The sequence below is a fragment of the Eschrichtius robustus genome, chromosome 11, assembly GCF_028021215.1.
Source record: "Eschrichtius robustus isolate mEscRob2 chromosome 11, mEscRob2.pri, whole genome shotgun sequence".
NCBI classification, from domain to species: Eukaryota; Metazoa; Chordata; class Mammalia; order Artiodactyla; family Eschrichtiidae; genus Eschrichtius; species Eschrichtius robustus.
The window spans coordinates 42,824,783-42,852,474 of NC_090834.1; the positions used below are offsets into that span (position 1 = coordinate 42,824,783).

General features: G+C 40.1%; 1 protein-coding gene across 1 annotated transcript in view; it reads right to left on the reverse strand.

Annotated features, from left to right (window-relative positions):
• Positions 1–3,735, reverse strand: part of HEPHL1 (hephaestin like 1) — a 97,252-nt gene extending 93,517 nt beyond the window's left edge. The window contains exon 1 of the mRNA XM_068555300.1: positions 3,566–3,735. Within this exon, the coding sequence (XP_068411401.1) occupies positions 3,566–3,735 (170 nt within the window). The remainder of the gene's footprint in view (positions 1–3,565) is intronic.
• Positions 3,736–27,692: the final 23,957 nt, after the last annotated feature.

Here is a 27,692-nt window from a genome sequence, read left to right on the forward strand (position 1 = left end):
AAATGGCACAATGCAGAACACACATAGTGAACTCCATACTTGTCCCATAATCGTGACATCTTCACATATGTCACCTGTGGCACCCATGACACTTGTGAATCATGGCACCTGAGACATGTGTCCTGTGGTCTTCAAGCAAGAGTCAGCAGCCAACCACAACTGTACCTTCTTAGAAACTTGCCCTGACCCACTGGCCACATGAGTAGCACTTCCTGGCATGATTGCTGCCAAAAGCCAGCACGCATCACATCCTCACTCAGGCTCCCTTTTAAGAGTCAGGAGTCTGCCCCGCATAAACATTGCTCCTTGACACGCCAGAAGGGAACCCTTGGGGATCTTGGCATTCCAGGTATGACATCTAGTATGCCAGCTTCTCCTAAAGGGCAGGAGTCCTCCTCTATGGAACCAAAGCATTTGTTAAACCACCTTACTCTAATCTGATGACAAACTGTGTTTTAGTCATGCCTATTCTCTTTTTTTTTTTCTTTTCTTTTTCACCATAACTATTTTCATACATTTTATTGTAATTTCTTCAAAGCACCATCTTCTGGCTGAAATGATCAACAGAGATCCCCTAACTTCTTCCTGCACCCATCCTTGTGGAAATGGCATTTTAGTATTTGAGTATTTAAAGTACTTTGGGTTTTTAAACAAACACCCAGACATAGAAAACAAACCTATGGGTACCAAAGGGGAAAGGTGGGGCAGGGGGAGAGATAAATTGGGAGTTTGGGATTAATATATACACACTACTATATTTAAAATAGATAACCAACAAGGACCTACTGTATAGCACAGGGAACTCTGCTCAATATTCTGTAATAACCTAAATGGGAAAAGAATTTGAAAAAGAATAGACATCTGTATATGTATAACTGAATCACCTTGATATACACCTGAAACTAACACAACATTGTAAATCAACTATAGTCCAATATAAAATAAAAATTAAAAAAAAATAAAGTACTTTGGGTTTTTGAATGAACCCAGGTAACTGGTTTGGTCACTGACACCAGTGATCATTTTCAATGTCTTTCTGGAAAGAGTGACAAGTGAGACTAAACCTGCCCTTGGTAAAGAATTGGGTCTTTCTAGAAAGTTCTTATTAATGGAATCCTTGACTTCCCTCAAAGTTGAGTTTAATTCAATGGGAAAGGATCACCTTTGCCAGGAAAAGTTTGCATCGTGAAAAAATATTGGCTCTGAAGTCAAAGAAATGTGAGTTTGGTGCTGCCTTTTACATTGTAAACAAGTATTTGACTTCAGAGCCTCAGTTCCTTGTTTGTAGAGTGGGAATAATAACATCTGCAAGCAGTAATGAATTAAAAGTCTCTGGTACAGGGGCTTCCCTGGTGGCGCAGTGGTTAGGAATCCGCCTGCCAATGCAGGGGACACGGGTTCGTGTCCCGGTCCAGGAAGATCCCACATGCCGCGGAGTGGCTGGGCCCGTGAGCCACAACTACTGAGCCTGCGTGTCTGGAGCCTGTGCTCCGCAACAAGAGAGGCCACGATAGTGAGAGGACCGCGCACCGCGATGAAGAGTGGCCCCCGCTTGCCGCAACTAGAGAAAGCCCTCGCACAGAAACGAAGACCCAACACAGCCATAAAAAAAATAAATTAATTAAAAAAAAAAAAGTCTCTGGTACAATCACTGGGTCAGAGTAAATGCTACCAAACAGCTATACTGGCATGGGCATTTTAGGAGAAAGATAGAATTCTGTGCATATGGAAATGTGTCCAACATCACATTGAGCTTAAAGACTGCACTCACTACCCTCAATGCACGCATCTTGAATATTTTCCCGTCCAATAGCTGCTCACAATGATCATTTTTCTATTGATGCCTTTTTGAGGACAGCAGAGCTCTATTTTCAGGGAAAGCCCCTGGCAGATAGGGGAGTCTTTCGACCCCATATCCATTTGTTGCAGTACAAACTACCACCACCAATTGTCAGCAAATGTGAGATTGAAAGAAGTCAAGAGCATTCTCTGGAAATAGCCCCTGGACATTAAATTTCCTGGTACAAAGCTTAAGGAAAAGTCTTTCTTGGTAGCCTGGCCGGCATGAGCACCATGCTTTTTGAATAAACAAAACATGACTATGCCTCCTTTGTGTTATTAGATAACCTGGAAGCCGTGTGTCCAAGCCAACTAGGTCTTTGGTCTTTCCCCAGGGCAGGGGGACCTGGCTTTTAAAGACCTGTTGGCAGACCCCATGAATCTTAGCAACTAACCTCATCTTTAAAAAATGGAACTTGGATTTGGATGCACTGGGCTCTGCCTATCAAGAAAGGAACAAGCATCCGAATATATGACTATTTGCCAAAACATCTCAAAAGATGTTCTAAGAACTACAACATTGAAAATATGCACGACAGCTTCTGGAGCCAGAAGGTGATTTCAGAGGGAACTCCAGGGAGCAAATGAGAGATTTAAGACACAGCACTCTGGGAGGGAGAGGGGTAACAAGCGTTATTTTCTGCAAAAATAAAAAGTCAGGGACATAGAAGACTGCAGCACCATCTCACCCAGCTCTGCCCTGGGCTCTGGAGATAAATATTGCCCTCAGATTGAATGAGCTGGGGCTGGAACAAACCTCTCACGAGCAAAATAAAGCCATTTCTAAGTGGACTCAAGGAAACTCTTAAAATACCAGCCAAATCTATTATAACTCTCCCCCTTTTTTAAACATTACAAAACAAAATGTAACTACCTAGAGCATACCTATCTCTAATTATGATGTTTCATTCCAAAAATAAAAACTAAGAAAACACTATGTGTTTTAACAGTGAAGAATTCTTGAAATTTCTCAAATTTTTATCCCAAGTTTTAACTTTTTTTTTTTTTAACACAGTGAGTCCAGAACCCCTGGAAGTTCTTAGTGATACCTAGTGAAACTTGTCCATGTAGAGAGTAAACCATTATTCAAAACACATGGTTTGGGCTTCCCTGGTGGCGCAGTGGTTGAGAATCTGCCTGCCAATGCAGGGGACATGGGTTCGAGCCCTGGTCTGGGAGGATCCCACGTGCCGCGGAGCAACTAGGCCCATGAGCCACAATTACTGAGCCTGCGCGTCTGGAGCCTGTGCTCCGGAACAAGAGAGGCCACGATAGTGAGAGGCCCGTGCACCACGATGAAGAGTGGCCCCCACTTGCCACAAGTAGAGAAAGCCCTCGCACAGAAACGAAGACCCAACACAGCCATAAAATAAATAAAATAATAAATACTTAAAAAAAAAAAAGTAAAAACTCAGAACCATCTGCTTTAAAAAGCACCAGTCCCATATCCTTAAAAAAAAAAAAAAAAAAAAAAAAAAAAAAAAAAACAACACATGGTTTTGTATATGGCTCTTCACAGACGAGGCTGTGAATATATGGAGCTAAGAATGTCTCTTCCAAATTACACACTCGCCCATGCAAGGGCTCTCCAAGCAAACACAAAACCTCTCCTGTTGATTTAGGTCAACTCACCCCCACTGTAGCCACCCAAGGAATACAACCTTCCCCAAGCAGAGTCAAAAAGGAACCAAACCTGGGAGTCTATCGGGACCCCAGTTTCACTCACTTGTCTTCTGCAAAACTTTTCCCAGTAATAACGTTCTTCCCTTGGGGTACATAGTTCCAGTATTCTTCCACAATCCCAATGTGGTATGTTCTGGTAACTGCGCCAACTATCCCAGACAGACCCAGGAATGTAAGGAGAAGGATGCAGCCAGCCGGCTGCTTCTGAGGCATTTGTGGATGTAACTCAGGCAAGCAGCCTGCACAGGAGGCAACCCTGCCTGTCCCTCCCCCTCACTCAGGGCTAGTTATAAATAAGGAATGGACAGGGTTCAGCTCCTCCTACTTAGGTAGTTTGGGGTTGGTAAAGAGGCTGACAACTTGTATAAGCAGAGCAAGCTCAGTGGGGTAGTTGCTATGATGACAAAGCTTTTGCCATCCATCCAAGTAATGTAACTGGCTTATTTATTTACTGTCCAAACCAAACAGACTTGTTTCTGTAAGGTTTTGTGCTCTGCTCTGACATTAGTCTTTCATCTTTGCCAGGAATGTCAGTACAACAAGTTGGGCTGATTGCTTCCCCCTGCTTTCTCTTTTTTTCTCTACACCTATTACAGGAACATATTAAAATTGGAAAACTGGGTGGGTCTGTGTGGAGTATCAGGAAATAATCCCAAGCATTAAAGAAGACTTCATCTCTTTCGAAAAGGCAGAGGGAGTGATGTAATCACCCTCCACCTTCTCCAACTTGTTTCATGAGGCTACATGAAACAATCAACTCACATCATAAAGTTTATAACAACATTGTAAAACCTCACTAATTCTCCATTGCTCATGCACCATCTTCCCCAGATGCTCTCAAATCCCATCAGCAAAAATGAGGCACTCAATCGCCCAGTTCAGCCAAAATTTTAGAGGCCATCACCCCCAAGGGCAGGGAGCTGCCTTTCTTAGAATGAATGAAAATAATAAGGAAGAAGTACCCTTCAGGCACATGAAGACAAAATTCAGTAGCAGGTCTTTGGGTCAAAAACGTGAAGGGATGCTCATTCTTCTATTTATTCTAATCTGTGACCTAGAATCTCCGTGTTGAAAGAGACCTCATCCAACCCTGGAAGAGAGCCAATCTGATTCCCATGCAGAGTTGCTCTTGAGGCAGCAGCCATGGAATGAAGGAGACAGCCTCCTGGCTGGGCTTTGAGGTTAGACAGACCTGTGTCTGAATCTAGTCCTACCAGTTACTAATTTAGTGGCACTGAAGAATAACTTGACCTCGCTAAGTCTGGGTTTATAAAATGGGGATGGAGGGATTGTTAAGAAAATTTAAAGGATGATATACGAGCAAGTCTAGATGAGTTTGGGCTTGATAACTTTTTAGATAAAACAGCAAAGAAATGATCCATGAAAGAAATAATTGATAAGCTGGACTTCAAAAATAAATTTCTGCTCTGTGAGAGACACTGTCAAAAGAATGAGAAGAAAAGCCACAGACTGGGAGAAAATACTTGCAAAATACACATCTGATAAAGAACTGTTATCCAAAATATACGAGTAACTCTTAAAACTCAACAATAAGAAAACAAACAACCTGATTAAAAAATGGGCAAAAGACCTCAACAGACACCTGGTCAAAGAAGATATAGGGTTGGAAAATAAACATATGAAAAGAAGCTCCACATCATATGTCATTAGAGAAATGCAAATTAAAATGACAATGAGATACTACTACACACCTATCAGAATGGCCAAACTCTGGAACACTGAAAACACCGAACGCTGGGGAGGATGTGGAGCAATAGGAACTCTCATTCATTGTTGGTAGGAATGCAAAATGGTACAGCCATGTCAGGACACAGATTGCCAGTTTATTATAAAACTAAACGTACAGTGCACATTAAATATCTTACAATTTTATTTGTCAACTATACCTCAGTAAAACTTTTTTAAAAACCCTAAAATTCTGCCATATGATACAGCAATCACATTCTTTGGTACTTACACAAAGGACTTGAAAACTTATGTCTAGACAAAAACCTGCACAGAATAAATGAACGGTGGTTTATTTATTCCATTATTCCAGATAATGGAATATTATTCAACACTAAAAAGAAATGAGCTATCAAGCAATGAAAAGACATGGAAGAACCTCAAATGCATATTACTAAATGAAAGAAGCCAATCTGAAAATCTACATATTGTATGATTCCAACTAGATGACACATGGGCAAAGACAAAACTATGGAGACAGTTTAGGGATCAGGGATTATCAGAGGTTTGTGGGGAGGCAGGGATGAATAGGCAGAGCGCAGAGGATTTTTAGGGCAGTGAAGCTACTCTGTATAATACTATAATACGTGGTGGATACATGTCTATACATTTGTCCAAACCCACAGAATATAGAACACCAAGAGTGAACCCTAAAGTGAACCCATTGTCATTGGGTGATAATGATGTATCACTGAAGGTTCATTGATTGTAATAAATGTACCACTCTGGTGGGGATGCTGATAATGGGGGCACTAAGCATGTGCGGGAGAAGGAGGTGTGTGAGAAAACTGCAGCTCAGTATTGCTGTGAACCTAAAACTTCTCTATAAGAATCAAATCTGTTTTTTTAAAAGAAGATCTGAAAAGATGATGTCTGCAAAATGCCTACCATACCCACAGAATAGGTTTGCAATAAATGTTAACGTCCTTATTCCTCATCTACACCCTCTCAGAGAGCCTCTGCCTCAGCCCGTGTTATGACACATGCATTTTCACCAACATTCTTCTGTTTTCTTTCCCAGAGTCCCATCCACCACACCTCCCACTAGCCTCAAGTAAGAGAGTTCTTTCTCTTTAAATTGTAGGTATGCTATAGGTATGCCATAGCATGGGTTTTGAGTTGATATCCATCTTAGCTAATAAAATACATGCTGAGTATCTTGTTTCATAGCCAAGCTCTTAATAACTTTGATTTATTAATTTGTTTTTATGTCAGGATACTTGTACAATAGAATAATTGCCATAGCACATTACCCTTTAACTCAAATCTATTCTTTAGTATAAGTTTGGAAGCTTTTTGTGAGTTCATCACTTTAATATCCACTACAGAGGAAGGATTCACAGGGCGAACCTGGGCACGACCTCAAAAGAAGTAGGGCTTCAGGAGTTCTTGGAATTTAGAAATGTCCCAGAACAAATAGTTTTTTGTTTATACCCCAGAGAAGCAGACTATTTTGGGCCAAACAGGCTTGATGTGGTATCAAAAACTTCATTAGGACATATTCCACACAATTCTTTTAGACGGGAGAAACAGGTATAAATGACACAAATCAAAAACACACCGTTAACTTTTCTACTCAGGATACTGAATGCATATAATGAAGACCCTGAGGAAGGCATCACCTAACTTCTGATTCAAAATGAGGCCCACAGAGAAGACCCAGAGCACGGGAGGTGCTGTAGCCGATGAGATGAGTGCACTCAATCCATTCGAAGCAGAGAACGTGGTTCCTGAGGGGCAAAAGAGTCAGGGAAAGAGTTTACTAAAAGGGATGAAATAAAGTTCTGGAAATTTCTCTGACTTTCTTCCTTATTCTAGGACAATAGCATCTGAATTACCTAAGAGCTGAGGAGCAGAAAAGAAAGGTGTGTGAGTGAATGAATTGTTCCTGTAACACTCATTTCTGAAAACCCACTGCTAAATACAAGGTGTCATGGACAATGTAGAGAGTTTGATTAGGAAGTCTGTGAGTAATAATGTGAACAAATACTTTAAACTCCATTGGACACTCTTCAGACATGAATAAAGCAGAGAAATGCAACATTTATAAAGCACCTACTATGTGAGATGGACAGTACAGATATTCACTCCATGATTTCCTCAGTATACTCACCAGGTTTAAGACATGGTAAATCTGATGCCATGCATCAATAGAATCATATCATATTTCTCTGAAACATAGTACAGGATACTTAGAGAATAAAACTTTTAGTGGGAGAAGCCAATTCAGATAAATAGTATTCCAGCTAGCCTTAGCTGAGGTGTCATTTTAAGTAATAAATAAACTGTGAATGACAAAATTGGCTGTCCCATTCTTTAGACTTTTTGCGTGTTTTAAGAGAAATATTAAATACTCCTTAAGAGATTTTCGATATTCCAAACTCTGACCAAAAACTTTCACTGGTCTAGCCCTCTCTCACTACCCTGCCACAGTAGATCATGGCGCTTCAACCTCCTTGGGTCCCTCAGTTTCTTGATGGGATCTTTTATTTCTCACCTGGAGGAGCCTTAGAGCTTTCTAGCTGCTCTCACAGGGGCCAGAGTGATCTTCCTGAATGCAGATGGGACCAGGTTTCTCCACTGCCTGAGATTTTTTGGTAGCTCCCCATGGCCTTCAGGATAAGGGCTGATAGCCTTGACTTGACTTTCAAGACTGGTCCTGATCTGGCTCCTAGGGACTGGAGCCCTCTCCTCAACATTTAGCCCGGGCTCTCATCATCATCATCATCATCATGGCAACCAGTTTGCCCTTCATCTGTGCTCCCATCATCACTTTGTGTGTGCCTTTGCCATAGCACTTATCACATTCACACAGTGCAGTAATCATCTGTTTGTCTGCCCTCCCACACAACACTCATCAGAGGCTTCTTATGGGCAGGGACTGAGCCTTGTTCATCCCTGTGTTCCCGGTGTCTGATGTTAAATGGTGAACCAACGCATGAGCGAATGAATGAATGAATATATTAGATGCTACCAGTATGTACCAAGTGTGTGTTATGTGGTGGTTTCTATGCTAAGCCCTTTACATGCATTATTTCATTTAATTATAACAACATCTCTATCAGGTGTGCACCATTTTATCCATTTTACAGATGAGGAAACTGAAGTTTAGAGGGGTTCCATAATTTTCTCAGCACCCCACACTGGTAAGCGGTAGAGTTCTGTGAGACTCCAACACCAGCATTTCTACTCAGACAAAGGAGAACGGGGGCTCCAGAGATTATGGCTTCCTGCTTTATACTACTGAGTGGGACCCGCTCTCTGTAAAGAAATATGAACCAGGACTGTTCAAGGACCTGTCCATTGAAGGAGGATCCCCAAATGCCACCCCCCACCAGCCCAGTCCATGCACCCCTGACAGCCAGGGAAAGTCCTAATTATTACAGAACACCCAAACATGCCATCCTGCTTCATCCCTCCTTTTAATGTTCTGACCCTCCACCCACTCCACGTCTCACCCGCACTAAATTCCTCACCATCCTCCTGAACCTTCCTAGCCTGTTCCTCTGGGAAGCCTTCCTTGGTTCCTGCTACACCCACCACACCTTCCCTCCCATGTGTCCCTCCTCTGTGCTTCTTCTGGACTTTGCATACATGCTTATCCTTGTTTATATGATTATTTGCTTCCATGTCAGTCTTCCTTACTAGGCTCTAAACTCCTTGAGAACAGGGTCTGACCAGCCCTCAACACCTCCCTCCTGCTATGCCTGAAGTCCTAAGGCTTTACTAAAAGAACTCACTGCTCAGGGCCTGCTCCAGCCTCCACTTGCCACCACTGGGTACCCCATCTCAAAACTCTTGCTCTCTTGAGACTCTCACCTGCCCATTCTTTTTGGGCCATCCTCTCACCTGGGATGGGATTTTGCCCTTCCTCCTCCCCTCTCTTCCTCCTTCCCACCATCCTATCTTCCACTCATGACTCTGCTCCAAACTCTGAGGTCTGAGAACCAGTCCTGCCTCATCCCTACATCCAGTTCTGTTCTCAGGCCCTTTCATATGTGGATTGGGAGATTTGAAAGGCATCCTGTTCATCTCTGCCTCCTCAGTGGTAAGCACAGAACCAGTGGCTAGCAGTAGGCACTGAGGAAAAAAGGGAATAACAACTGTAGCATTTACAACATGCTAGGCAAGGTACTAAATATTTTACATACATCATTTCTTATTCCTTGCCACCACAATACTCTATGAGGTAGATATTTTTGTTCTTGTATTGCAGGTGGGAAAACTAAGGTTTGGGAAGATTAATAACTTGCCCATGTCACACAGCTAGAAAATAGTAGAGTCAGGATTCAAACCCGGGTCTGCCTGGTACAGAAGCCTACACTCCAGACCACCACACTGGACTAAATGAAAGCCAAGGCTAGTTCAGGAGACCATTTCGAGAAAGGAAACATGAGCAGTATACAGAAATTTCTCCAAACATAAACATGACCTATGATTTTTAAAGAAGCAGAATGTAGAATGCACATGGACAAACACTCCACCAAACAAAAGTCCAGTGATGGAATCATTCATTCCACTATCTGAAAGTATTTGCTGAGCACCTACTTTGTTAACTGTTCTAGTCAACTGAGAATGAGACAGGCCCTGCCCTCAAAGAGTTTACGTTCTAGTGAGGGAAACAGCCTGTCGATAATAAACAAGTATTAAAGTATTTATTTAAAAATATTAACCAAATATCATGATGAGTTCAGTGAAGTTCAAGTTAAATCCAATGTGAATGGTGTGGGGAGAACATCAGGGCTGTACCCAGGAGGTGTCTGAGATGTTTGGGGAGGTGGCCCAGCAGCTTGCTCTGAAGCATGCTGATATTTTATAGAATGGAATAGAGCATATTAGAGTCCCATCCCTAAAGCCTCATCCACTGCCATCATCAACAAGGAAGGACGGAAGAAAGGAAGGAAAGAAGGAAGGAAGGAAGGGGGAAAGAAAGAGAGAGAGAGGTAGAGAAAGAAAGAAAGAAGGAAAGAAAGAAAGAAAAAGAAAGACAGAAAGAAAGAAAGAAAGAAAGGAAGGAAGAAGGAAGGAAAGAAAGAAAGAAAGAAAGAAAGAAAGAAAGAAAGAAAGAAAGAAAGAAAGAAAGAAAGAAAAAGAAAAAAGAAAGAAAGAAAAAAGAAAGAAAGAAAGAAAGAAGGAAGGAAAGAAAGAAAGCAAAAGAAAGAAAGAAAAAGAAAGAAAGAAAAAAGAAAGAAAGAAAGAAAGAGAGAAAGAGAGAAAGAAAAAGGAAGAAAGAAAGAAAGAAAAAGAAAAAAGAAAGAAAAAGAAAGAAAGGAAGGAAGGAAGAGAGAGAGAGAGGGAGGGAGGGAGGAAGGAAAAAAGGAAGAAAGGAAAAAAGGAAGAAAGGAAAGAAGGGTGCAAGGTCGGGCCTAGGAGACACTTTGGTTGAGTTCTGGGAGGAGTTAATGATGGACCACATCCCTGCCCAGTGGGAACTTCCACTTTCAGGTGTCCGTTTGTTCCTCTACTGGGGAAGTGCCTGATGATGCCTTAGAGCCCACATGCCTGAGGCAAACCCTGGTGCCAGACACTTGAGTGAGCCAGCCTTCACAGATGTAGTAGAAAGAAGAGCAAATACTCTCTCTCCAAAGTCCTCTGTTTTCCCCTCCTTCCACACAAACCAACACAACTGAGGGTGTGATTCGAACCCCTAATGCCTCTTTGAAGTATGGATTTTGAGAGGTTCAGGCAGGACTGTCCCTTGGAAGTGTGTGTCAGAGTAGGGGGCAGGGCAATCTAAAGAGTTGGAGTGTTAGCCCCATTCTGGCAGCCAGCTTTACACAATCCCACAAAACAAACATGCCTGCCAACTGGAGCAATCAGCCCACCAGGCCACCCTCCTAGAATTGGAACTAACTACAGAGCCCTGGGACAACCACGTAGACACAAGTCCTAGAGCCTCTAGAGGCATCTGGTCAACACCATGCACATGCTAGAGGACTGGAGAGTGCCTTAAAGGGGAGAAATGGGACCAGAAACCAGAGCCCATGTAGATTTTTGTCTGGACTCAAGGCACCCTGCCCAGATAGCACTTCTAGGCCAGAGAGTCCTGGACACCAGAAGGGAATCATCTTTGAGAAAGGCACTCCAAAACGAGGGACCTCCTAAGGACCAGGGCTCAGAGCAGGGCCCTAGTGCCCAAGTCTAAGGACAGTACTGGGTTCAGCTCTCCTCCCAGCTCCATATTGTGTGTGTGTGTGTGTGTGTGTGTGTGTGTGTGTGTGTGTGTGTGTGTGTGTGTTTTGAAGGAGGGGAACAATCTGGTCACTATGATCTGGACATAGGGTTTTCCCATAGCATCTCTTTGATGACTCCTCTAGACCCTTTAGGATGATACTCTGCTTCTCACTGAAAGAGAAAAACGAAAGCAAAGAGCCGGAAAGCCCCCCGAGACCCACCCGCTGCCTCTTTCCATGACTAAAGGGTCAGGCATTCATTTACTCCTCCATAGGAAAGGGATTACCCTTCACAATCACTGTCACATCCTAACTATGCCTTTCCGTGCTCCATGCTCAAACCTCACAGCCAGCTGTGTTGTAATTTGAGTGTGTGGCATGTCGTCAAAACTTCTCATAAACCCAGTCACTAAATGCTCCTGAGACTCTCTATGTATTCACAGCTCAGAAACAAAGAAGGCAAATTCTAGTCTGACAACTCTTTGGGTGGTCAGGAAAAGTCAGATTCCATTGCAACAGAACTTTCAGGATTCTTTTGAGGGACGTTGAATTTTTGTGTGTATCCAATACACTTTCAAAATAGGTGGGTCCCCCAGAGTCTTGAAGCTTGGTTTATAATGATCTTGCATTGTTTGAAATAGTGAAGAAAGCTCCATTTCCCTTCATCATTAGTGGTCAGAGAAGTCTTAGAGACAGAGAGAGTTCTCTTGTCTAGGCTCCAGGGTTTTAGAGTGATGTCTATGTGAAGGCATTTGCAAGTCAGGACACTATATAGGATTGTCTGGTTGAAGGTCAATTCAGACTCTAGATCCCCCACTTCTCAGGAAATGGAAGGCTCCACTCCCTTCTCCCACCCTTCCATGGTTCTTCCAGTAATGGCTCAGTAGGGCTGTCCTCAGTACACCCCCAGTGACCTGCGCCTAAGGAATACAAAGCAGCAGGGCAGGGCACTCGGGAAGGGGTTTACCAACTTCCCAACCTGTTTTCTGGGAAGATATCAAACTGCTCATCTCAACACTTCTTAAAAATCCTACCTGAGGGGCAGAGCTCTTCAGGAAGCGCTATTATATGGCATCAAAGATACTGGTTAACTGTAGCAAATTTCTGGGTTCGGGTGGCTGTAGGAAGTGAATTCCTGTTAGAAAGGAGGAACTGGCTCCAGATGGGGCCTGCCTTAGCTGAGACCTCCTTGAGACATAGATTCCCAGGAGAAATGCTTCTGACTATCAAAGCACCTGATGATTCTGTAGAGAAAGTCTTTATAGGCAGTGCTTCAACTCCCAGGTTTGGGCACATAGGCACATGTGATGTGGATTCTGGAGTACAGCCAAGGCTCCCTGTTCTGGCCTGATCACTGATGCCCAAATTCCACAATCAGATCTTCTTGATTTTGGCTTGAGGCAAACCATGTGAAAATGAAAATATCTCATGATATTGGTCTTACTGGTTGAGGTTGTCTTCAATGAATGATTTTATTAGATCCTTTCCCATGAATAGGTTTAGACTGGGGGGGAGTAAGGGAAGACCATAAGGTACCTGGTCTTCCAATAAGAGGTTCAATAAGACTCTGTTTCAAGTCAGAAGGAACCCAAGAGACTGTCTGTTTCAGAAGTCCCAAGTCACAGACCACAGACCAAATCCAACCTGTGTTGCTGGTCTAGAGTGGTGTCTAACACAAAATCTGAATGTTATGTGCTTTAAGTAGGATATGAGCTCTCCAGTTCATCATAGACCCCACCACTCCTCACTGACCTCCATCTATTTACTTCTGTTCAGGACACCTGGTCCGAAGGTATGTGTGTTTTTGACCCTTGAAATCTAGTCCAATTTTGCACTCAATGCAAAAATCTCTTCAACAACATCATGCATTCTTTGCTCATTAGCACCTATTACATGTTGGCTTATAAATACATAGAATTCGGGCTTCCCTGGCGGCGCAGTGGTTGAGAGTCTGCCTGCCAATGCAGGGGACACGGGTTCGAGCCCTGGTCTGGGAAGATCCCACATGCCGCGGAGCAACTGGGCCCGTGAGCCACAACTACTGAGCCTGCGCGTCTGGAGCCTGTGCTCCGCGACAAGACAGGCCGCGATAGTGAGAGGCCCGCGCACCGCGATGAAGAGTGGCCCCCGCTCGCCACAACTAGAGAGAAAGCCCTCGCACAGAAACGAAGATCCAACACAGCCAAAAATAAATAAATAAATTAATTAATTAATTTAAAAAATACATAGAATTTTAGAGCAGGAAGAGTCCTTGGAGACGTTCTACTCTTACCACTTCATAGGTGATGTAACTGAGGCCCAGGTAGCTGCACAGCATGTGTGACACCACAAAGCTGCTCCGTGGATGTGGCTGTCTCTCTGGAGACTGCCAAGGACCTCACTGAAATCCAGTTACGCTATGACCATGCATTCCCCAATGCCTAGTTCAATGATTCTCAAAGTGTAACCCAGGGGCCTCTGGGGTCCCCAGGATGCTTTCAGGGCATCTGTGAGGTCAAAACTATTTTCATAATGGTACAAAACTATTATTTGCTTTTGTCACCCTCATTCTCCCATGAATGTACATTGAAATTTTCTGGAGGTATGTGACATGTGATATTGCAACAGATCAAACGCAGAAGTAGATATGAGAATATTAAGCCTATCATTGAACAGGTTTGCATAAGCATATATTACTAAAGTATGTTACTGTTCTCACTAAATTTTTCTTGGAAAATATATTTCTATTTAAAGACATGTTGTTTATATTAATATTTAATGGGCCTTATGTTAACACTTATTTTTATTATTTTAAAGTGAATAGTTTTTGGGCTTCCCTGGTGGCGCAGTGGTTGAGAGTCTGCCTGCCAATGCAGGGGACACGGGTTCGAGCCCTGATCTGGGAAGATCCCACATGCCGCGGAGCGGCTAGGCCCGTGAGCCACAATTGCTGAGCCTGCGCGTCTGGAGCCTGTGCTCCGCAATGGGAGAGACTGCGATAGTGAGAGGCCCGCGCACCGCGATGAAGGGTGGCCCCCGCTTGCCGCAACTAGAGAAAGCCTTCACACAGAAACGAAGACCCGGGCTTCCCTGGTGGCGCAGTGGTTGAGACTCTGCCTGCCAATGCAGGGGACACGGGTTCGAGCCCTGGTCTGGGAAGATCCCACATGCCGCGGAGCAACTAGGCCCGTGAGCCACAATTACTGAGCCTGAGCGTCTGGAGCCTCTGCTCCGCAACAAGAGAGACCGTGATAGTGAGAGGCCCGCGCACCGCGATGAAGAGTGGCCCCCACTCGCCGCAACTGGAGAAAGCCCTCACACAGAAACGAAGACCCAACACAGCCAAAAATAAAAATAATAAATAAATAATAAATTAAAAAAATTTAAAAAAAAAAGAAACGAAGACCCAACACAGCCATAAAATAAAAATAAATAAATAAAAATAAATAAATAAAATAAAAATTAAAATGAATAGTTTTAAATTTCTCACTCTTAATTTCTAATGTGGTAAATATCAGTAGCTGTAACCAACATAAACTATAGCTTTTGGTGTCTTCAATAATGTTTGAAAGTATAAATAGGTCCTGAGTTCAAAACTTTGAGAACTGTTGATCTATTGTGATAAACCGAGCAAAGGCAAATTATATTATTTGAATTTTTCCAATAAGCATATATTCATATAAAAGTTGCATAATTTTTTTAGAAAAGGGAAAAAGTGAATGGGGATCTATTTTTGTTTCTTAGAGATGGAAAATGGGGCCTTGCAGCGTGGTAGACTCCTTCAGTCATGTCAAGGCTCAGTCTGGCCAGGAGTTACGCTGGCCGTGTGGTTATCAAAGTATGAAATTAGGTCTGGTGTATCTGGATTTACATCTCAACCCCCAAACCTGGTGCTCCTGCTGCCATCTTAGCAACAAGTGCCACCATCCCCAGGGGCCTAGGCCAGAACCCAGGGTTCCTTTTTCAGTCTCTCCTTTCACTTTCTGCCACACTCACCATTGCCAGCAGCTCCTCCAGCAGCTCTAGGGCCTTTCCTTCACTGCAGCAGCCATAGCTTGGGCAATCTTTATCTTGTGCTTGGAGATGGCCCTTGTGTCTTCCCTGGTCTCAGGGCCTCCCTGTCTTCTCCATGGTGGCTCCTCTCTGTCCCCAGAGTAACCATCTTGTTATACGAATCTGACCATGATCCACCCTGCTCATGATATAAAAGGTCTTTTGTAATCTGGCCCCTGAGGACCAACCAGCCTCACCACCTCACCTCATGTCTGAAGACTTTATCCTCCACCACGGAGAACTCTTTGTATCTCTCCAAACCCACCATGTACAGTGGGGCCTCAGGGCCTTTCCACATAAGGTTTGGAGTTCCCCTAGTCTGGAACACACTTCCCCCTGCTTATCTACCTGGCAAACTCCATACCTCAGGCCTCAGCTCAGGAACGCCCTTCTCCTGGAGGAAGCCCCAGCTCCTGGAAAGGCCCAGTACAAAGTTACACGCACAATAAGCGTTTGTTAAAATAAATGAATGAATCCTTTATTTGAAAAAAACCATTATATGGTGTCTGTTAAATTTCCCTGCCTTATTAATTATAGCATAATGAACTGAATTGATATCCTCCAGGGGGAGTCGTCTTTGCTTTGGACACCAGACCTCATTGTACACTCTATTGTGTTGAGACAGTGAGCTGGGATGAATGTTTATTGACTTCAGGAATTGACCTAATTGTTTTTCTCTTCATATATCTTTCATATCAACTGATTTCTTGTTTATTTCTCCTTAAAATGGAATCACAGGATGAGACTGATATAATTTGTGGTTCCAATAAATTGGTTTCTGGTTAATTGGTTCTGTCACTTTAAGATTAATAATATGTTACTTACAAAGCTTTTATTCAGTATAAATAATGCATGGATATTATTTGTATCATTTTCTCATTAAAAACAGTACTTCTTTGTGACATTAATTCTGAGAGCATTTTTCTTATAGTGTCAACATGAAATGGGATAGGTTGTCACAGAACCTTTGGTCTAATTAAAACAACCTGTGATCCCTATTTCTTATTAAGAAAGGAAACTTTATAGAAAGAAGATAATCTGTTGAAATAACTCATGTCAAGCACCTTAAAGAGGATTTGTCACATGGTAGTGAACAATAAATGCTAGTTCTTCTCCCTTCTACCATAAAAGTCAAATTCAACAAACAAAGTCCAAAGTTTTCAGCATGGCATGTAAAGCCCTACTGATTTGACCCCTGCCCACATCAGAAACCTGCTACTCTCCCCATGAAACTCTGTATTTCAGCAATATACCCTGCTGGTGGTGCCTGGATACATCATGCCCCTCATCTCTGCTTTTACTCACTCAATTCATCTTCTGGGAATGCCCTTGCCCCATCTAACTCCTTCCTGTCCTGCCGGGCTCAGAGCAGGTATCAACTTCTCTGGAAACACATCTGATCCTGCCCAGCTTGAGTTAGCTGCTCCACCTTGAAGCTCTCATGGAACCTTAGGCTGACCTCTTATCAGAGCCATATGACCTTGGGCCAGGACCTGACCTCTCTCACTTCAGTTTTTAAATCTGTAAAATAGACTAATAATAGTTCCAACCTCACAAGGTGATTGAGATGATTACTTGAGATTTACGTTAAGTGCTTAGAATAGTACCTGGGACATATTAGTCATTCCCTACATACTAGCTATTATATTTATTTTGGTAGAACTTACCACATTGAAAATATCTGTGTACTTATCTGGGTATACAACTCTGTTTTTTTTTTCCTCTGTCTCCAAGATCCTAGCAGACCTTCTGGTCACTAGCAAGTGTTCTATAAACTGAAGTAACTCTTTTTTAAAATTTTTTATTTTATATAGGAATATAGTTGACTTACAATGTTGTGTTAGTTTCAGGTGTACAGCAAAGTGATTCAGTTATACATATACATATGCCTGTTATTTTTCAGATTTTTTTCCCATATAGGTTATTACAGAGTATTGAGTAGAGTTCCCTGTGCTATGCAGTAAGTCCTCGTTGATTATCAATTTTACATATAGTAGTGTGTATATGTTAATCCCAACCTCCTAATTTATCCCTCTCCCCGTTTCCTCTTTGGTAACCATAAGTTTGCTTTCCATATCTGTGGGTCTATTTCTGTTTTGTAAATAAGTTCATTTGTATCTTTTTTTAAGATTCCACATATAAGTGATACCATATGATATTTGTCTTTCTCTGACTTATTTCACTTAGCATGATAATCTCTAGGTCCATCTATGTTGCTGCAAATGGCATTATTTCATTCTTTTTAATGACTGAGTAATATTCCATTGTATGTATGTACCACATCTTCTTTATCCATTCCTCTGTTGATGGACATTTAGGTTGCTTCCATGTCCTGGCTATTGTAAACAGTGCTGCAATGAACACTGGGGTGCATGTATCTTTTCGAATTATGGTTTTCTCCAGATATATGCCCAGGAGTGGGATGGCTGGATAATATGGTAGCTCTATTTTGTTTTTTTAAGGAACCTCCATACTCTTCTCCATAGTGGCTGTACCAATTTACATCCCCACCAACAGTGTAGGATGGTTCCCTTTTCTCCACACCCTCTCCAGCATTTATTGTTTGTAGACTTTCTGATCATGGCCATTCTGACTGGTGTGAAGTGGTACCTCACTGTAGTTTCAATTTCCATTTCTCTAATAATTAGCGATGATGAGCATCTTTTCATGTGCTTTTTGGCCATCTGTATGTCTTCTTTGGAGAAATGTCTATTTATATCCTCTGCCCATTTTTTGATTGGGTTTTTTCTTTTTGATATTGAGCTGTATGAGCTGTTTGTATATTTTGGAGATTAATCCCTTGTTGGTCACTCCATTTGTGAATATCTTCTCCCATTCTGTGGGATATCTTTTCGTTTTGTTTATGGTTTCCTTTGCTGTGCAAAAGCTTTTAATTTTAATTAGGTCCCATTTGTTTATTTTTGTTTTTACTTTCATTACTCTAGGAGGTGGATCAAAAAAGATATTGCTGAAATTTATGTCAGAGAGTGTTCTGCCTATGTTTTCCTCTAGGAGTTTTATAGTGTCTGGTCTCACATTTAGGTCTTCAATCCATTTTGAGCTTATTTTTGTGTATCGTGTTAGAGAATGTTCTAATTTCATTTTTTTATATGTAGCTGTCAGTTTTCCCAGCACCATTTGTTGAAGAGACTGTCTTTCTACCACTGTGTAGTCTTGCCTCCTTTGTTGTAGATTAATTGACCATAGGTGAGCAGGTTTATTTCTAGGCTTTCTATCCTGTTCCATTGATCTATATTTCTATTTTTGTGCCAGTACCATACTGTTTTGATGACTATAGCTTTGTATTATAGTCTGAAGTCAGGGAGCCTGATTCCTCCAGCTCTGCTTTTCTTTCTCAAGATTGCTTTGGCTACTTGGGGTCTTTTGTGTCTCCATACAAATTTTAAGATGTTTTTGTTCTAGTTCTGTGAAAAATGCCATTGGTAATTTGATAGGGATTGCACTGAATCTGTAGATTGCCTTGGGTAGTATACTCATTTTGACAATATTGATTCTTCCTATCCACGAACATAGTATATCTTTCCATCTGTTTGTGTCTTTTTCTATTTCTTTCATCAGAGTCTTACAGTTTTCAGAGTACACGTCTTTTGCCTCCTTAGGTATGCTTATTCCTAGGTATTTTACTCTTTTTGATGGGATGGTAAATGGGATTGTTTCCTTAATTTCACTTTCTGATCTTTGTTAGTGTATAGAAATGCAACAGATTTCTGTATATTAATTTTTTATCCTGCAACTTTACCAAATTAATTGATGAGTTTTCTCATAGCATCTTTAGGATTTTCTATGTATAGTATCAGGTCATCTGCAAACAGTGACAGTTTTACTTCTTCTTTTACAATTTAGATTCCTTTTATTATTTCTTTTTCTTCTCTGATTGCTGTGGCTAGGACTTCAAAAACTGTGTTGAGTAATAGTGGTGAAAGTGGGCATCCTTGTCTTGTTCCTGATTTTAGAGGAAATGCTTTCAGGTTTTCTCCATTGAGGATGATGTTAGCTGTGGGTTTGTAATACATGGCCTTTATTATGTTGAGGTATGTCTTGATATGAGTCAAAATTTTATTATCTATCAATGTAGTCAGCACAGAACAATGTTCCATATTCTAATCTTTCACTTTATATCATTCATAATTTTGCCATTTTAATAGCTATATATGTGTTTATTTATTTCCCTTTATATTTTTACAATTGATTTTGTTATAAACATCTTTGTCATTAAAAAAGAAATATTTCCTTGTGGCAGCAAGGAATAGTTTGATCAAAACATATTAACACTTTTACAGCCCTTGAGAGAGATCATCACACTGATCTCCAAAGAGACCAGGCAAATATACAATTTCTCATGAACCTGTTTCTCACCCTGACTTTTCATCACTGGATTTTATCACTGGTTTTATTACTTTAATGGGGATGTAATAGTACCTCCAAGTTGTTCTTATTTGCATGTTTTTAATTACTCCAAGGATGGACATTTTATAACATGATAAGATACTGTATTTTTTGCCATCAGCAACAAAACATCTATTCATTTTTTACTGCACTCAAAGTGGAATCAAATAACGATGCTATCTATTTCTATCATCTTTATCTTCTTCAGATATAAATTTCCCCAATCTATTTATTTTCTTTTTGGTATGTATTTTACAGTATTTACTGCTATCACAGATTTTTGTACATGGAAGGTGCCCCAGCAGTCAGGCAATACTGATATTCAAGTGTCCCATGACAGTCTTCAGTAGTATTCAATTATGCTAATTTGTTTACTTCAAGCTCCTTTTGATGGGTGGTTTTTAAATTGTTCATTCTTTGACTTATTGAGAATCTATTCTAGTGTACAGCTCTGAGTTCATTCTCTTCCCTATTGAGATGCAGTTTCTTCAATACACTGAATAGTGAATCTTTTCCCTATTGTAATACTGTTTCTAGCATGTTACAAAGCTCTGTACAATTTTGAATTTCTGAAATTTCTATTCTATTGCAATGATAGATCTTTCAAATCCCAAACTATATGGTTTTAATCACTGCTACTTTGTAACAAGTTTACAATCTGTTAGAGTAGGAGGAGCATTATTACTGATCTTAAACTGCTTTGATGTTCTTGCCCCCACTTCTCAGGGGTGGAGGAGTAAGAACGCTGAGAGCTGGAGTGGTCAGGGAGTCAACTTTCTTCCCCATCCTCAGAATTTGGGCAGCTGTGATGGTACACAGGAGACATCAGAAACTGGCTGCCCCACCTAGCCTACAGCCTTGTTTTGTTTGGCCTACAAGGTTGTTTTTATTTTGGTTTGTCTTGACCTTGAATGTATTCAAGTAAAGCACACTGGCCCCAGTTCTTCACAATCCCTAACAATTCCTATCACCTGATATCTGGTCTAGTTATCTCAGTTTTGTCTCCTGATACCTGGAGTCATTTGAGCTTGCAACCCCAGGAATAAAGCGTATCTCAGTGTATTTTAATTCTAACATGGAAATAATAATGTATCTTGTCAGGTTGTTGAAAGGATTACATGAAATAACATGGAACAATTGGAGAAGACTTTTACTTCAGCAACTTTCTTTTCTTTTATCTTTTCCTTTTTTATTTTTTTGGCTCTGGCCACCCACAGGGGCAATGATAACCTTGTGGTTTTCTGAGCCCAGGGGAGAGACCAGGGATCTTGGTGATCTGTATATCCCCACCCCATTGCACAGTGCCCTGGCACACAGCAGGGATTCACTAAATATTGGCTGAAATCTATTGAATATGAGTATACATATGCCAAGTGCCCAGGAGCTATGCTGTAGATATAAGACCCCAAGCCACACTTTAAAAGGACACACACACCAGCTTGCCATTCCTCAAACACCTGACCACATCCCTGTGACAATTCCCTTATTATTGGTCTCTTACTTGCAGGGTCTGTTGAATTGCTAGCCATGCCAATGCACATGCTAAATTGGATTCTGTTTTAACTTGGCCTTAATTAACGAAGACACTATGGAGTGGTTGTTCAGCCTACATTCACCCATATTTAGTCCCCATGGCCTCCAGTGTCTGCTTCTCCAATTCAGATAGACAGGAGAACGCATTGCCAGATGATGATCTTTTAGTTGGAAAAACACTCTGCTCTCTAAATTATAGGCAAATCCAGGTCACTGGAATTACCTATGGTTGTTAAGCTCTACCCATCTATATTCATTTTGAATGATGCCAAGATTTTACCTCATAACCTGAGACTACACTACTAAAATATTTCAGGCCAAATAAATAATACTTATTTAGAGCAGTCTGCATTTTACTTAACGGAGAAAGAATTTTTAAGATTTATATTATAATATACTAAATTGAATTAAGCAATTATTACCAGTACTATTTAATGAAGTATTATAAAAATGATCAATAGATTAGATAAAAATAAGAAATAAAAAGTATTACCCATGAATAAAATAATTATTTTCTAAATCAGATGATGAGTGTGGCTCATCAAATTAAATTTAAGAAAGAAGAAATTATAAAAGAATATTACAAACAGTTATTTACCAAAGAAAATCGCACAACCTAGAAGAAATAGACAAATTTCTAGAAACAAACAACATGTCAAGACTGAATCAGGAAGAACTACAATCCTGCAGCCTGTGGAACAAAAACTACGTTCACAGAACGATAGACAAGATGAAAAGGCAGAGGGCTATGTACCAGATGAAGGAAAAAGATAAAATCCCAGAAAAACAACTAAATGAAGTAGAGATAGGCAACCTTCCACAAAAAGATTTCAGAATAATGATAGTGAAGATGATCCAGGACTTCGGAAAAAGAATGGAGGCAAAGATTGGGAAGATGCAAGAAATGTTTAACAAAGACCTAGAAGAATTAAAGAACAAACAAACAGAGATGAACAATACAATAACTGAAATGAAAAATACACTAAAGGGAATCAATAGCAGAATAACTGAGGCAGCAGAACAGATAAGTGACCTGGAAGACAGAATGGTGGAATTCACTGCTGCAGAACAGAAAAAGAAAAAAGAATGAAAAGAAATGAAGACAGCCTAAGAGACCTCTGGGACAACATTAAATGCAACAACATTCACTTTATAGGGATCCCAGAGGAGAAGAGAGAGAGAAAGGACCTGAGAAAATATCTGAAGAGATTATAGTGGATAACTTCCCTAACATGGGAAAGGAAATAGCCACCCAAGTCCAGGAAGTGCAGAGAGTCCCATACAGGATAAACCCAAGGACAAACACACCGAGACACATAGTAATCAAATTGGCAAAAATTAAAGACAAAGAAAAATTATTGAAAGCAGCAAGGGAAAAATGACAAATAACGTACAAGGGAAATCCCATGAGGTTAACAGCTGATTTCTCATCAGAAACTCTACAAGCCAGAAGGGAGTGGCATGATATACATAAAGTGATGAAAGGGAAAAAACCTACAACCAAGAGTACTCTACCCGGCAAGGATCTCATTCAGATTCAATGGAGAAATCAAAAGCTTTACAGACAAGCAAAAGCTAAGAGAATTCAGCACCACCAAACCAGCTCTACAACAAATGCTAAAGGAACTTCTCTAAGTGGGAAACACAAGAGAAGAAAAGGACCTACAAAAACAAACCCAAAACAATTAAGAAAATTGTCATAGGAATATACATATCGATAATTACCTTAAACATAAATGGATTAAATGCTCCAACCAAAAGACACAGGCTTGCTGAATGGATACAAAAACGAGACCCATATATATGCTGTCTACAAGAGACCCACTTTAGACCTAGGGACACATACAGACTGAAAGTGAGGGGATGGAAAAAGATATTGCATGTAAAAGGAAATCAAAAGAAAGCTGGAGTAGCAATACTCATAGCAGATAAAATAGACTTTAAAATAAAGAATGTTACAAGAGACAAGGAAGGACACTACATAATGATCAAGGGATCAATCCAAGAAGAAGATATAGCAATTATAAATATATATGCATCCAACATAGGAGCACCTCAATACATAAGGCAACTGCTAACAGCTATAAAAGAGGAAAATGACAGTAACACAATAATAGTGGGGGACTTTAACACCTCACTTACACCTATGGACAGATCAACCAAAGAGAAAATTAATAAGGGAACACAATCATTAAATGACACAATAGACCAGATAGATTTAATTGATATTTATAGGAATTCCCATCCAAAAACAGCAGATCACACTTTCTTCTCAGTTGCACATGGAACTTTCTCCAGGATAGATCACATCTTGGGTCACAAATCAAGCCTCATTAAATATAAGAAAATTGAAATCATTTCAAGCATCTTTTCTGACCACAATGCTATGAGATTAGAAATCAATTACAGGGAAAAAAACATAAAAAATACAAACACATGGAGGCTAAACAATACGTTACTAAATTACCAAGTGATCACTGAAGAAATCAAAGAGGAAATCAAAAAATACCTAGAGACAAATGAAAATGAAAATACGACGATCCAAAACCTATGGCATGCAGAAAAAGCAGTTCTAAGAGGGAAGTTTTTAGCTATACAAGCCTACCTCAAGAAACAAGAAAAATCTCAAATAAACAATCTAACTAAAGGAACTAGAGAAAGAAGAACAAACAAAACCCAGAGTTAGCAGAAGGAAAAAAATCATAAAGATCAGAGCAGAAATAAATGAAATAGAAACAAAGAAAACAATAGGAAAGATCAATAAAGCTAAAAGCTGGTTCTTTGAGAAGATAAACAAAATTGATAAACCTTTAGCCAGACTCATCAAGAAAAAGAGGGAGAGGACTCAAATCAATAAAATTAGAAATGAAAAACGAGAAGTTACCACAGACACCACAGAAATACAAAGCATCCTAGGAGACTACTACAAGCAACTGTATGCCACTAAAATGGACAACCTGGAAGAAATGGACAAATTCTTAGAAAGGTATAACCTTCCAAGACTGAACCAGGAAGAAATAGAAAATATGAACAGACCAATCACAAGTAATGAAATTGAAACTGTGATTAAAAATCTTCCCACAGACAAAAGTCCAGGACCAGATGGCTTCACAAGTGAATTCTGTCAAACATTTAGAGAAGAGCTAACACCCATCCTTCTCAAACTCTTCCAAAACTTGCAGAGGAAGGAACACTCCCAAACTCATTCTATGAGGCCACTATCACCCTGATACCAAAACCAGACAAAGATACTACAAAAAAAGAAAATTACAGACCAATATCACTCATGAATATAGATGCAAAAATCCTCAACAAAATACTAGCAAACAGAATCCAACAACACATTAAAAGGATCATACACCATGATCAAGTGGGATTTATCCCAGGGATGCAAGGATTCTTCAATAGACGCAAATCAATCAATGTGATACACCATATTAACAAATTGAAGAAGAAAAACCATGTGATAATCTCAATAGATGCAGAAAAAGCTTTTGACAAAATTCAACATCCATTTATGATAAAAACTCTCCAGAAAGTGAGCATAGAGGGAACCTACCTCAACATAATAAAGGCCATATATGACAAACCCACAGCAAACATCATTCTCAATGGTGAAAAAATGAAAGCATTTCCTCTAAGATCAGGAACAAGACAAGGATGTCCACTCTCACCACTATTTTTCAACATAGTTTTGGAAGTCCTAGCCATGGCAATCAGAGAAGAAAAAGAAATAAAAGGAATACAAATTGGAAAAGAAGAAGTAAAACTGTCACTGTTTGCAGATGACATGATACTATACATAGAGAATCCTAAAAATGCCACCAGAAAACTACTAGAGCTAATCAATGAATTTGGTAAAGTTGCAGGATACAAGATTAATGCACAGAAATCTCTTGCACTCCTATACACTAATGATGAAAAATCTGAAAGAGATATTATGGAAACACTCCCATTTACCATTGCAACCAAAAGAATAAAATACCTAGGAATAAACCTACCTAGGGAGACAAAAGACCTGCATGCAGAAAACTATAAGACACTGATGAAAGAAATTAAAGATGATACCAACAGATGGAGAGATATACCATGTTCTTGGATTGGAAGAATCAACCTTGTGAAAATGACTATACTACCCAAAGCAGTCTACAGATTCAATGCAATCCCTATCAAATTACCAATGGCATTTTCTACGGAACTAGAACAAAAAATCTTAAAATTTGTATGGAGACACAAAAGACCCTGAATAGCCAAAGCAGTCGTGAGGGAAAAAAACGGAGCTGGAGGAATCATACTCCCTGACTTGAGACTATAGTACAAAGCTACAGTAATCAAGACAATATGGTACTGGCACAAAAACAGAAATATAGTTCAATGGGAAAAGATAGAAAGCCCAGAGATAAACACACACACATGTGGTCAACTAACCTATGACAAAGGAGGCAAGGATATACAATGGAGAAAAGAGAGTCTCTTCAATAAGTGGTGCTGGGAAAACTGGACAGCCACATGTAAATGAATGAAATTAGAACACTCCCTAACACCATACACAAAAATAAACTCAAAATGGATTAGAGACTTAAATGTAAGACCAGACACTATAAAACTCTTAGAGGAAAACATAGGAAGAACACTCTTTGACGTAAATCACAGCAAGATCTTTTTTGATCCACCTCATAGAGTAATGGAAATAAAAACAAAAATAAACAAATGGGACCTAATGAAACCTCAAAGCTTTTGCACAGCAAAGGAAACCATAAACAAGATGAAAAGACAACCCTCAAAATGGGAGAAAATATTTGCATACAAATCAACGGACAAAGGATTAATCTCCAAAATATATAAACAGCTCATGCAGCTCAATATTAAAAAAACAAACAAACCAATCCAAAAAATGGCAGAAGACCTAAATAGACATTTCTCCAAAGAAGACATACAGATGGCCATGAAGCACTTGAAAAGATGCTCAACATCACTAATTATTAGAGAAATGCAAATCAAAACTACAATGAGGTATCACCTCACACCAATTAGAATGGGCATCATCAGAAAATCTACAAACAACAAATGTTGGAGAGGGTGTGGAGAAAAGGGAACCCTCTTGCACTGTTGGTGGGAATGTAAATTGATACAATCACTATGGAGAATGGTATGGAGGTTCCTTAAAAAACTAAAAATAGAATTACCATCTGACCCAGCAATCCCACTACTGGGCATATACCCAGAGAAAACCATGATTCTTAAAGACACATGCACCCCAATGTTTATTGCAGCACTATTTACAATAGCCAGGTCATGGAAGCAATCTAAATGCCCATCGACAGACGAATGGATAAAGAAGTTGTGGTACATATATACAATGGAATATTACTCAGCCATAAAAAGGAATGAAATTGGGTCATTTGTAGAGATGTGGATAGATCTAGATACTGTCATACAGAGTGAAGTAAGTCAGAAACCGAAAAACAAATATCGTATATTAACACATATATGTGGAACCTAGAAAAATGGTACAGATGATCCGGTTTGCAGGGCAAAAATTGAGACACAGATGTAAAGAACAAACGTATGGACACCGTGGGGGGAAAGCAGTGGGGGGGTGGGGGGGCAGTGTGATGAATTGGGAGATTGAGATTGACATGTATTCACTGATGTGTATAAAATAGGTAACTATTAAGAACCTGCTGTATATAAAAATAAATAAAATAAAAGTCAAAAATTCAATAAAAAAATGTATTGACACCAAGGGGGGAAAGTGGTGGGGGGCGGGGTTGGGTGGTGTGGTGAATTGGGAGATTGGAATTGACATATATACATTAATATGTATAAAATGGATACCTAATAAGAACCTGCTGTATAAAAAAATAAATAAAATAAAATTCAAAAAAACAAAACAAAACAGAAGACTGAATCAGGAAGAAATAGACAATCTGGACTGGCAGATCACTAGTAGTGAAACTGAATTTATAATAAAAAAAAAAAACTCCTAGCAAACAAAATTCCAGGATTGGATGGCTTCACAGGAGAATTCTACCAAATACACAAAGAAGAGCTAATCCTTCTCAAACTATTACCAAAAATTGGAGAGGATGGAAAAATTCCAAATTCATTTTACAAGGCCACCATACTCTGATTCCAAAACTAGACACACTACAAAAAAAGAAAATTACAGGCCAATATCTCTGATGAATGTAGATTCAAAAATCCTCATCAAAATATTAGCAAACCAAATTCAACAATATATAAAAATGAGCGTACACTACAATGTGTTGGAATTTA